Raw genomic sequence first — 12,091 nt, 5'->3', positions numbered from 1 at the left:
TGGCATGCAAATAAAAGATTGTTCACACATGCTGCTCAAGGAAGATGTCCATAAGCTGGGGTCTCAAAATTATTTGAGATCCCAATATTATAACAAATACTGTAAAAAAATGTTTTTCTCCCCTTCACTCAAACACTAAATATTTATACAAGTGGCTATCTTTTGGGGGTAGGGGTAATAAGGCAAGTTGTGCATAAATGCCTGACTGCAAAAAGTTGAAATATATTACAATGGCCATTTGTTATTTCACTCCTGTCTAGTCTGACATCAGAAGTGTACACATAAGGTGGTTATATTTCAGTAGAAAGGATGAGGAGGTTTGCTGTATATTGTGAGACAGCAATAACTTGAAAGATATGATTGCAGCCATTTGTTATTTCACTTTCATCCCAATCTAACAGCAGAGGTTTATACAGAAGGTGGTGGTGTTTTGTAAGGCAGGAAGGCAAGCAATTTTCTCAGAAATGATTTATGCATCCTTACATACATTTATCTTTTTCATTTATTGAGCTTTTGAACTTTGCATCTTGGATACAACTTATTTCTTCCTTAAAAACATATATAAGACTGATTTTCTTTCCTTATTCATTTTTATTCAGGACATCATTGGATTGGAAAGAAACTGCAAAATGCACCTCAGAGCATGTAGCAGTCCATGGCTTCTGGGGCCCTATCAGACCCTCCTCCAACACCCAACATAATTTAGTTATTTCTTCAACAATCATTGCAGTACAGTTTTAGATACTTAGTATGTTCTGAGGTATGGAGGGAAAAATTATCAAAATTTGGGAAAAATCTATAAAATGCACCCTAGAGCATATAGAAGCACATGGCCCCTTATATATCAGTTTTAAAGGGAAGGGAAAACATAATATAAGCATTTCAGAGCATCTAAGGAATTGTCATTGTCAAAGAATACAACATATTCCAAAAAGAATTGTATTAGAAGAAATGGTTGCTGTTTCAAGATGTCTCATTGCTCCAGGATTTATGTATTAAAAATATCCAACTTAGTGATATTAGAAGCCAGATGAGTTACATCAGTCAATATTTCCATGTCCAGGTTAGAATATACAATGCCCATCATTTCCAAATTCTTTCCCCAAAGCTTCTCTCTACTCTAAACAACAGAAAATAAAATCCTAAGGTTTATTCATCTGTCCTACAATAAACCGCACCACTGTACCACTGTCATCTTAAGTCATATTACTTTTAAACACTCTTGTCTACAAATTACTACACAAAATTTACTATCCCTCCTTTGAAATAGCTTATTTGAAAGGTAAGAAATGTATTATTTTGGAGTGCCTGAACATTTATTGGTTGACAGATCCTTTATACAAACTGGCAACTACTGAAGGGTTTCAGGCTGTTAGGAAGTGAGAAATTTCCCTGGGGGGACATGTGATTGGCGATACATTGCTGAAGTGAAGTTCAACAGCAGAAACCTATAGTCGCTACAGATACATGCGACTCCAATAACCAAGTGCATGGTGACAGGGGAAGTGATGTGAATTGTGCCCAGAGTACAGTACATGAATAAGTGTGCTAAATCATGAAGAAAATCCTACATGCAGGTAAAAGTTCATAGGTTCATAGGTTGGTACTAGGCTATCGGCCCTAGGGCCTATACAAGCCTAGCGATATCAATTCCCTGGCTATTTCTTCCCACAGTATTTACTTATGCTCCAGTATGCATTTTAGGCAATGTTTCCTCTACACTGTGAAGGGGGTAACAGTCAACATATACCATTAATAAAAGCATTGCCCATTATACACTGCATTTTCAGTGCCACTGACATGTCTGCTGGGTATCCTTCTACTGATGCCTGCCATACTGCTTGCTGTCGGTGGGTGCCTTGGAGGCCATTAGCATTGCCTTCACTCTTTGCACATGATAAGGTTTACCCATTTACAGAAAGTTCAATGTCTTAATGTACTACCTGTTTTCAGTATATTGCAACTATATGAATATGTACTTAACCACATGCAGTATACACTACTATAATGCGACTTCCCGTGATATATCTTTTTCCACATTAAACTTTGTAGAAGCTAATATTGCATGGAGTCATGCTGTTACTGCTGTTAATGTATTGCACACATTCATCATGTAAAACTGCTGCATTTTACATTGCTACTGTGCATTAGTGGTGATTATATTCTGCTGTTTTTTCTCTTCATACTTTTGACAATGTTCATATTCTGAGGCTTAGTGATGTTTATCTTATGCTGTGTGTTGTAGTCTCACAACTGTAACAAAATCTATATTTTGAGGTCTGTTTCCTAATGTGTTTTATTAGATGGCCTTGATCATGGCTGAAAATAGTCCTCAGACCAGTTTACCTACCTGGTTAACAAAAGGAAATTAATTAAGTAATGAAGTATATTTTTTAAATAAATGATGGTAGATGACTGGAACTTCCTCCTACATGTTGTAAAGGTTCCCAATAATAAATACATTTGAGAATGATAGAGACAGGCGCAAGACAAAATGCTGTTGGCTTACTGGCATCTGTAACTTACCCAACAGTTATAGAAACTGGCAGTTTATGGACCAATCAGCTCTTATATGCTGTCAAAGTTCATGTCTGACTGCAAGTAAGAGCTACTTGGCTCATAATCTGATTTTATTTTTATTCTTCTAGTTTCTAGGGTGATAAGCTTCTTGTAAATGTTAAAAAGTTTTGATGTACATGTACATGGTTGTGTTTTTTTCTCATTTTCCAGTGAAAATGCTGATCTTATCTTATTTTAAGTATTTTACTTTATTAAAAAATGCACTATCATTATTATACTACAGGGACTTGCTACAATATATGTAGGTTCATTCTTTTTCTTGTACTTTATTGGCAAACACCTGAAGACACAAATAATGTTTACCATACTTCTCTTGTAAAAAAAAATCCTTAACTTTTAAAAAATCTACAGTGAAATTAGTGAATTTCTCAAGTGGTATGCACATAGAACACAAGTAAACCTTTTTCTTTAACTCGAGTCTGGAACTGTTATAAGTTCAGCACGACAAAATAAAGTTGTTAACAAATCAGTGTAAAAGGGAGAATGTCAACCTGTAGTCTACACTTAACAAACTCAATCATTGTAAACAGCTTCCTGGTCTTACTTTAGTGAAGAAGGCAAGAGCCAACACATTAAGCAACACCACACATAAATCACACATTCATTATTATGATGGAAAAAAAGAGAAAAATTGTATTTTGATGAATGCTCATCCACAAAGCATCCAGTTAGTAGCAAGATGGCATTAATCATTTATTAAACATTTTTGCATCCCTCAGCTATTCCTTCTCCAGCAACATCATAAAGTCTCAAAAACTAAGATTGCAGATTTCCCTGTTAAAAAACATTCCTATGTAATTTTTTTCTGTTCCTTACTGCAGTATTCCAGGAAACTTTCAAGATAAGATTTTGTAACAAATAAGACAAATTTCCAGTGACTCGGGCAAATTGACTTTTATTTTCTTATTGCAGGAGTTTGTCATGATTGTTGTCTTTGGCCTGGAGTTTATCATTCGCATCTGGTCTGCTGGCTGCTGTTGTCGGTACAGGGGATGGCAGGGCCGGTTACGCTTTGCAAGAAAACCATTCTGTATAATAGGTATGTATATATGAAAAACATTCTATACAGTAGGTATGTATGTATGAAAACCATTCTATATAACAGGTATGTATGTACGAAAACCATTCTGTATAATAGGTATGCATGTACGGCCAGTCACGCTTTGCAGGAAAAGCATTCTGTATAATAGGTATGTATGTACATGCTAGATATACATTTAGATGCAAGAACATAAGATTTTCTTTCACATATATATGTTTCACTGACTTAAAAGTCCACTGTTAAATGGTTAGTGATAAAAGCATATAGTCCCAAAGCCACATTATTAATGCAGTCCAAATGCTTAGCCTGTCCCAGAGACTGATAAGTCAATAAACATGACATGAAGAAATGCATAAGTCATTTAGCAAATTGTTCTTTACTTAAGAACTCTCATTGATAACATTTTTAAAACATTAATATTTTTATATGATTTACAATAAATGCAGCTGTGTTCCAACCAAAAATATAAAAGGTGCTGAAACTCACTGGGGCATAGTGGTTAACATGCCTTTTCAGTATTGTGTGGAGGGCTGGGGCAGTGTCTGTGGACTGACAAACTGGCTAAAGGTACTCGTTTCCAAAAAGAAGGAAGGAAGGAAGGATGTGTGCCAATTTTATATGGTGGCCATGCTGCTCTGCCATCATAGGAAGGTCTATGACTGGCTGCTGGAAAAGAGACTTCATTCAGTAGGTGAGTTTTTGGTTCAGGAGGAGTATTGTGGACTCCAACTTGGCTGATGGACAGCAGATCATGTCATTGTCCTTGCAGAGATATTAGAGAAGTCACTGGACATTGACAGTACTGTGTAGACATTCTATATGGAAATAAACAATGCATATGGCTACTTACCTAGGAATGTCTTTTCAGAAATACTAAAATGGTAAGGAATTCCCAGGGCCACTGATTTGTATAATTCTGTAGCTGTTTCTGAAGCAGAAGCGGTGGTGATGTTCTCAGTGTTTAAGGTGGGTGTATGATTTTGCTATGGGCATATTTTTTGTTCCTTTCTTTTTGTAATTTTCATGAACATCTCTTGCATATATTATTTTTTCCATATATCCAGTCTAGGGGGCATTTGGGATGCAACTCTTTTGTTTGTAACAAATGCCTGCCCCCTCCCCATGCTAATATGACATCTAACACACTCTGAAGCTGTTCAGTTCTGAGCATGAAGAGTGTGGAATGAAAATCTGCTCCTCCAAAAGGACATGGTTCTGTCCCAGAAAAGAGTGACTTAGTACAGAGACAGCAGTATTGCAGGTTTGTACCACACTGTGCTAAATTAAGGATCAAATCACAGAAGGAACCTTTCAGTTTTCCAGTCATCCTAATCTTCTGTCATCACCTGTAGGATAACCATTTTAATTGTTGAGACCTGCTACAGTGAGTCCCAAAACACTGAGATTGAATGGCCTAAAAAATGGACTTACATATACCAAATCCCAGGTGGCCATTTCCTGGAATATTCCCTTCTCTGAGATATGACCATCATGGAGTTGGTATATATAAGCTTGGAAGAAGTGAAGGGTTTGCCCCCCACGTCCAGTGGATTGGGAGTATTGCCTCCTTGTAAAAAGAAGTTTTAAAGAAAAGAACGATGTTCAGAGTTTGCTCTTCTCCTGGATTTCCATCTCTTTTTTTCAGGTCTGTTGGAACCCAGTGTAACGAGTACCAGCATTTCTATAGGGAGCTCACTTATAGTCATGGTCTGTGGATATTGAATAGAAGGTGGCAATAGTGGATACAATTGGCATGAGTGATTTTTTTTTCCTCAAGGTATATAACTGCACTGCCCATAACAGAGTAGGAGATTGACAATCTGGAGTATCCCAAAGTACGGTCATTGTTCCTCTAAGTTTAGTGGAGTCAGTTGAGGTTGTTTTGGCATCTTTCAAAGAGATCCTTTGTGCCTTCCAGTGGTTATCTTAGAGCACAGTTAGTGCATGTTAGAGGGATTATATCCCTCAGCATGCCTTGGAATGATGAGAGAGCCCATAGGATCAGCTGGGGACTATTGCCAGGGATAAAAAGGTTTGCTGTACCCTGCTCATTTTATTATCACTATGGCCATCATCAAGACAAGTGGGTTAGAAAATGGATGGATAGATGGTTGCATGGATACATACATATATCTTCTATAGGACCATGGTTAAGTCTATTAAACTGCTGACAACAAATGTCATTTCCCAAAATGAAATTGATTGAAATGCCATTCAGTAAAAACATAAAACCAGAAACAAACTTATCTGGGGAACAACCTCACACAATTTTCTTGCCAGGGGCAGACCTTGGCCTTATCCAATACCCCCACTTAATTATAATATATATGCCTGGGTTGCTGCATCTTAGAGAAATTCCATTTTATTGTTTTCATTCTAGGAAACAGCACTTGATAAAAAAAAATAAGCAACAAATCACACAAGTACTGTTACCTTCCTACTGAGATTATTTGTTCTTTTTATTAAATACTAACAAACAATCAAAAAAAAAGGGTTTGCCCTTTGCAAATAAGTCACATTCATACTTTTCCATTTGTTAAATTACAATGTTCATTTATGATTTTTTTATTCTGTCAACAAATGTTCTACATTTTTGAAAACTGGAAATATATGATATCTTTATTTTAGTTGCTTTTAAACTTGGGCATTGGAAAACACTATAAACTGTATTCATTTGGTTGCTAATACTTCAGTAATAGACACATAATGACATAAAACTATTCTGAAATCAGATTAAAAAGAACTTGTAGGTATTCCCAGATGGTTTGAAGGGAAGACTGTTTACTTGTAAATAACATTGCAAATGCAGACTGTAGATAGCCAGTGCAATGCTAAATTAGAAACACAGTCTGTTTCATTTCTTGAGGCAGTGGTAATTTTTAAATTTACTTTTTGACTAGAAAACAAAAAACATTTAAAGTAAATATATAGGTAGTGGAGAAACAAAAAAAATAAATAATTTCTTTAGCGGCAAAACTTAAAAGAAAGGTATTAAAACCAAGACTGCACAATGGAATATGGTAAAGCCAATATTCCTGCACCATCAGGCTGGCCCAATGTGGTATGTTTGTATAAAGTGCCGTTACATACAAAGTACACATAATCCAGCCTGGCTCTAACTGCATATCAGAAATGATATTTAAACACTCAGTAGTGTCCCATATCCTTGCTCTAACCCCTGCAACAATGGTTTAAGATATTTGGTGAGAAAGGCTGATAATGGTGCCATTAAAGATCCATTTCCTGAAACAATGGGTTTACCTGGCGGTTTATAAAGATCTTTATGTATTTCGGGCAGCAGGTAGAGTTATTGTGGTAAAGGATCATGTACAATTAAATGAAAAGCCACTTCCTTGCTGATAATACCCTCATCTAAAGCTGATTGAAGAAATTTATCAATCTCATTTTTAAATTTATGGGTAGGATCTATTGCCATTTTGGCATAAAACCTGCAATCAGACGATTGTTTTAGGGTTTCTGCCAAGTACATAGCCCAATCCATGACAACTATAGCCCCTCCTTTATCAGCAGGAACAATGACCAAATTAACATAGTTTCAAAGATTTAAAGCCTGAACCTCCACTTTAGTTAATTTAAAAAAAAAAAAAAGTTTGTACCACATCCAAAACCAAAATGTAGGTCTTTGTGAACTCATTGCTGAAAAGTAGCAACATGCTTGTTCACAGGCGGATTAAATTTGGATTTATGAAATCTAAACTCATGAAAATTACAAAAAGAAAGGAATAGGATCAAACGAGAGATCACTAATACCAAAATGTAACTTAAGATTTAGCAGTCTACAAAATGAGATCACGTCATTAGCAAAAACATCTTCAGACGCAAAAAAAAACAGGAACAAAATTCAAGCCTGTGCTAACTTATTATATTTCCACATCTGATAGTGACACAGAATAAATATTATGTACATTACAGATAGTATTTATTGTGGTACCAGGAGATGTAACAGTGTTTCTAGACTGGAAGCCTGATTTATGTTTTCTTCCGGTCTTAAAGGGTTAACTAAGCTTCATTTTTTTTGAAGCTGGTGACTCTTGTCTGTATTCATTTTCAGTGCCAGATACAGATGATGAATCCTCACCAGAAGCCTCACTTGTGTTTACATGTGTTTTTTTTTTTTGTCAAAATGGATTTTTTTCCTTTTCCTTTTGATGGACATATGTCCCAAGTCATTATCAGAAAATTTAACACTTTTCTGTTGACCAAATGGTCTACCCTGGTTATAATCCCTAACATCCCTATTGAATTTACAAATGTTTCTCTCTTTGAGTTGTTTCTCAGTCTACATTAAATCTTTGATCAACTTTTGAAAACAATTTTTGAATATGGGCTAATTATCAAATAGTTTAACCTCCTCACATATTTTTGTAACCTCAGAAATAGAATGAACAAGTCTCCTTTCATAAAAGACAAGTAATACTTCCACAACCTGTATTGATGGGGTCTATGTCAATTCTTCAAATGCTTAAAATTTCGAATGTTACATGGTCGAGACCATATGTTCAAAATTTCAAGTGCTCGAAGATTGACTTTCAACGGCGCCATATGGTGCAGAATGAGAGAATTTCCCTTTTCTGCACTGAAGTGCAGTCTAGGAGTTGGTATATTTAAATAGAGGGTGTGGGGGTGCATGGGGGCTTGCCCCCCCTGCTCGCACTGTTAAGGTGTGTTTTTCTTTTTTTTTTATTTCATATTTGAACATCCAAATGTCGAACATTTGGTCTCGACCATGTAACGTTCAACATTTTGGATGTTCGAATATTTAACATAGACCCGTATAAACGCTGTTTGTTGAGCCGCAGTCCATTCAGTCAATAAAACATCATCAGTCTGACCAACAAGAGGTCGGATACGTATACGTAGACCTCTTGGTGTGATACCACTAGATTTATAGGCTTTAAACAGTTTCAAATGCCACTCATTGGACCTGAGGTTCTTCAAAGACTTAGTAAGTTTAAAGAAGGCCTGAATGCATGGCAGATCTGGATGTAGTAATTGCCTCATGTATACCGACAGCCACTTACTCCTAGAACAAACTAATACCCTATGTGAGAAATGCATTTACACTATAAATTTGGAATCAGTTCTCTCACGTAACAACAAACAGGACATCAAAGAGGTTGTCAGCACACACATTTCACCTCTCACACAAAATAAGGCAACAACACTTAAACCCACATACATGGATGTACTAACTAGAAGCCTACCAAAAGATCAGAGACCTCCTAAACGCAAACCACTTACACACACTGCAATGCAAATAGTAACTACTACATATAATAATACTCACAACAGTGTCTCATCAAACAAGCCCCTAAGGCAAAACACCTCAAAACCTAATATCTTGGTCATAGGTGACTCCATGGTGAGACACACAGATGCCCCCCTCACCAACCTGGACAAGGAGATGATCACAGTTAGCTACCTGCCAGGTGCCAGAATCCGACAAATCATACATGAACTCAAGTCGCTCAACAAGTATCATTAAGTATAGTCCATTATCGGGGTGAATGACTTGGGATGTACCTCTCTGGACTATATGAAGAGAGACATAACTGAACTCTCAAATTATGTGTCCCAGGCAGGAAAGTTCCTAGCCCTAAGCACCATTCTACCTTCTCCCGGGATGATGCCACAATATTAACAATATCTGAGCAACTTCAACAATTGGCTGAGCTTCTGGTGTCAGTCTGGGGGGATCCATTATCTGTCAGTCTGGGAAGATGTGGTCGACAGACCACACTGCTTTGACAGAGATAATTTGCACCTGTTTCCACTTCAGATGCTGGCAAAGGTGCTTGCCTCCTCCATAACGCCTTTTTTAGGAAATGTCAAAACAACAAAATTCCCAATGTAACAAAATCAACTCAAGACAAACTCAAGGTTCTTTTGCTTAATGCTTGGGGTTTAAACAGGAATCTGCACTCAGTGGAAGCAATCCTCATCTTGAAAGATGCTAAGATGCTGACACCTATGCAGTCACTGAAACATTTTTCAAGACTGCGGAAAATACCCCAGCAGTGCAAAGATACAATGCCTTCTACATGTTCAGACCTCAAAACAAGCATGAAAGAACCAAAGGTAAAGGCATATCCATCTTCATTAAAACCAGGCACACATTGAGACTGGTCAGACAGTATGATTGTCTCGAACTATTCCATATCCAACTAACTATAGGCAAAATACCCTGCCACATCATTGCTAGCTATAGGTCCCCAACCATAAACAAAGAAAAACATACCAAGTACCTAGACCTACAGGAGTCACTTGTCATACAGCCAAACACATTGGGTATGGGATATTTCAACTATCCTTTCATCATTTGGGTGACATACATGAGCACAAACATGCTTGCCCAGATGTTCCTGGACTTTGCCAATATAAATGCCTTGGAAATGATAGTCTGCACCCTCACAAGGGACTCAACTGTCCTAGATATAGTACTCACTAGCATGAGGGGGGTCATTGCATTCCCCCCTATGTGTTGCCCTCTCGGGTCAGGTCAGACCATAATACAGTCTCATTCAAAGCAACTATTGGAATTGACATCTCCGCAGTAGCAAAAAATCTAAAAAATTTTTTTCAAAAGCAAACTACAGCCTACTGAGTGGTGGTATAAAAATTTTCAAACCCCCTGCAAACACATAATGACTCCTATACAGAGGTGTACATAAATGCCCTTTATAAACATTTAAGCAATTGTATAGAGCCGACTGTACCTGACCATATCAAAACCAAGTCCAAGCAAATCAGATATCTTGTAAACTCCTCTAAAGCTAACTATGAAGCCAAAATAGCATCCCTAGCCAAGAATAATCATAAGGCATACTTTAGCTGTGTCCAAAATCTAAAAGGGAATGCCCTTTATGTGCCAAGCTAGTAGTGGATGGTACCACTCGTACTGTACCTGAGGAAATTACCAACCTGCTAGCTGACAAATTTGGTGCAAACGTCACCCCCCCTGCCCCTACCAGCCATACCCCAAAGCATTCCTGACACCATTCCTCTGCCTAGTATCTCTAGAGATCAGGTTATATCCGTGCTCTCCAAGGCCAAAAGCACAGCCTCAACAGAAACATCCCTGGTTACTTATTAAGCAATCTAAAACAAGAGCTAGCAGAACCACTTGGCAGTCTTTAACCACAGCATGAGAACTGGATTTGTTCCACCAGAGTGGGGAACAGTAATAGTAACCCCCTGAACAAAGGTGGGCTATCAACCAACCCTGGGAACTATAGACCCATAAGTCTAACCAGCCTCATCTGCGAACCATGGAAATAATCATTATGGACCTTATCAACAAGGACATAGGTGACCTTCAAACTTTACACCCTACCCAGTCTGGCTTCATTAAGGGTAGTAACCACTTGGAGGTTGCCCAGTGTATGATGAAATTAAACAATACTTGGTTATTTAGCTGTGCTGTTTCCAGTCCGTTCATTTCAGTTGCGGTCTGCTGGAGGAGTCTGGTGTGTTTCCTTAGCCTTAGGAGTTTCATTAAGGGTAGATCATGCTTGTTAAACCTGGTAACCTTATTTGAGAATGTCACCAAAGCCCTGGATGAAGGTAAAATAGTGCATACTGCCTATCTTGACCTGGCAAAAGCTTTTGATACAACTCCCCACTCAGTTATCATTGAGAAGCTTTCCCAGTTGGAAATTAATCCTTACATCACTAGATTTGTAGCAAATTGTATCACCAACAGAATACATACTTTCAGAGTTGGTGACTCCACTGCTACCAGTAGACCAGTCACCAGTGGAGTACCATCAGGACAAGTCCAGACTCAAGTGGATGGTCTGCGGCTTACTAAATGTATTGATGATTGCAAACTGGGTGCAATACTTGAGTCACCCAGCAATGTAATATATGACAAAAGGTGCTAACACAGACAAATGATTGGTTCATAAACCACTGACTAAAACTAAATGCAAAAAAGTGCATTATCATCCCCTTTGGCAATGCAGAATTTCCTGCTAATTACAATATTGACAGCACTCCCGTAAGCTCAAAGTCAGTGTTATGAGATATAGGAGCACAGGTAGATAGCAATCTAAACTTCAGTCACCATGTTTTCACTGTAGTAAGGAAAGCCTTCTACGTTGCACATCTCATAAGTAAAGGCATCACATCCAGATCTAAGGATGTTATAACCCCACTGTAGTCGACCCTCTTCAGACCATTAATAGAGTACAATGCTCCCTTTTGCATTTACTTCACAAAACACCTGCAGCAGCTGAAGAGACCTTAGAGGTTTCTCACCAAGAAAATACAGGGCCTCCAAATCATGAGTTACATGGATAGACTGAGCAAAAAAAAAAAACTTGGTCCAAGCATAGGAGGAACAAAGCCATACGTACTAAAAGCCCCAGGACTAATATAAACAGGCAGCTAAGAGGGTTAATTAATACTTCAAAGGATAAATATAAAGAAAAATAGCTTCTCAGGCAA

General features: G+C 37.7%; 1 protein-coding gene across 1 annotated transcript in view; it reads left to right on the top strand.

Annotated features, from left to right (window-relative positions):
- KCNQ5 (potassium voltage-gated channel subfamily Q member 5) overlaps nt 1-12,091 on the top strand; it is a 1,528,448-nt gene that overhangs the window by 352,660 nt on the left and 1,163,697 nt on the right. The window contains exon 2 of the mRNA XM_044077105.1: nt 3,493-3,619. Within this exon, the coding sequence (XP_043933040.1) occupies nt 3,502-3,619 (118 nt within the window). The 5' untranslated portion in view covers nt 3,493-3,501. The remainder of the gene's footprint in view (nt 1-3,492; nt 3,620-12,091) is intronic.

This window comes from Protopterus annectens, chromosome 1.part1, assembly GCF_019279795.1.
Source record: "Protopterus annectens isolate FY-2018-M chromosome 1.part1, PAN1.0, whole genome shotgun sequence".
NCBI classification, from domain to species: Eukaryota; Metazoa; Chordata; order Ceratodontiformes; family Protopteridae; genus Protopterus; species Protopterus annectens.
The sequence above is the reverse complement of the archived record's forward strand: the minus strand, read 5'-3'. Positions and strand labels throughout refer to the sequence as shown.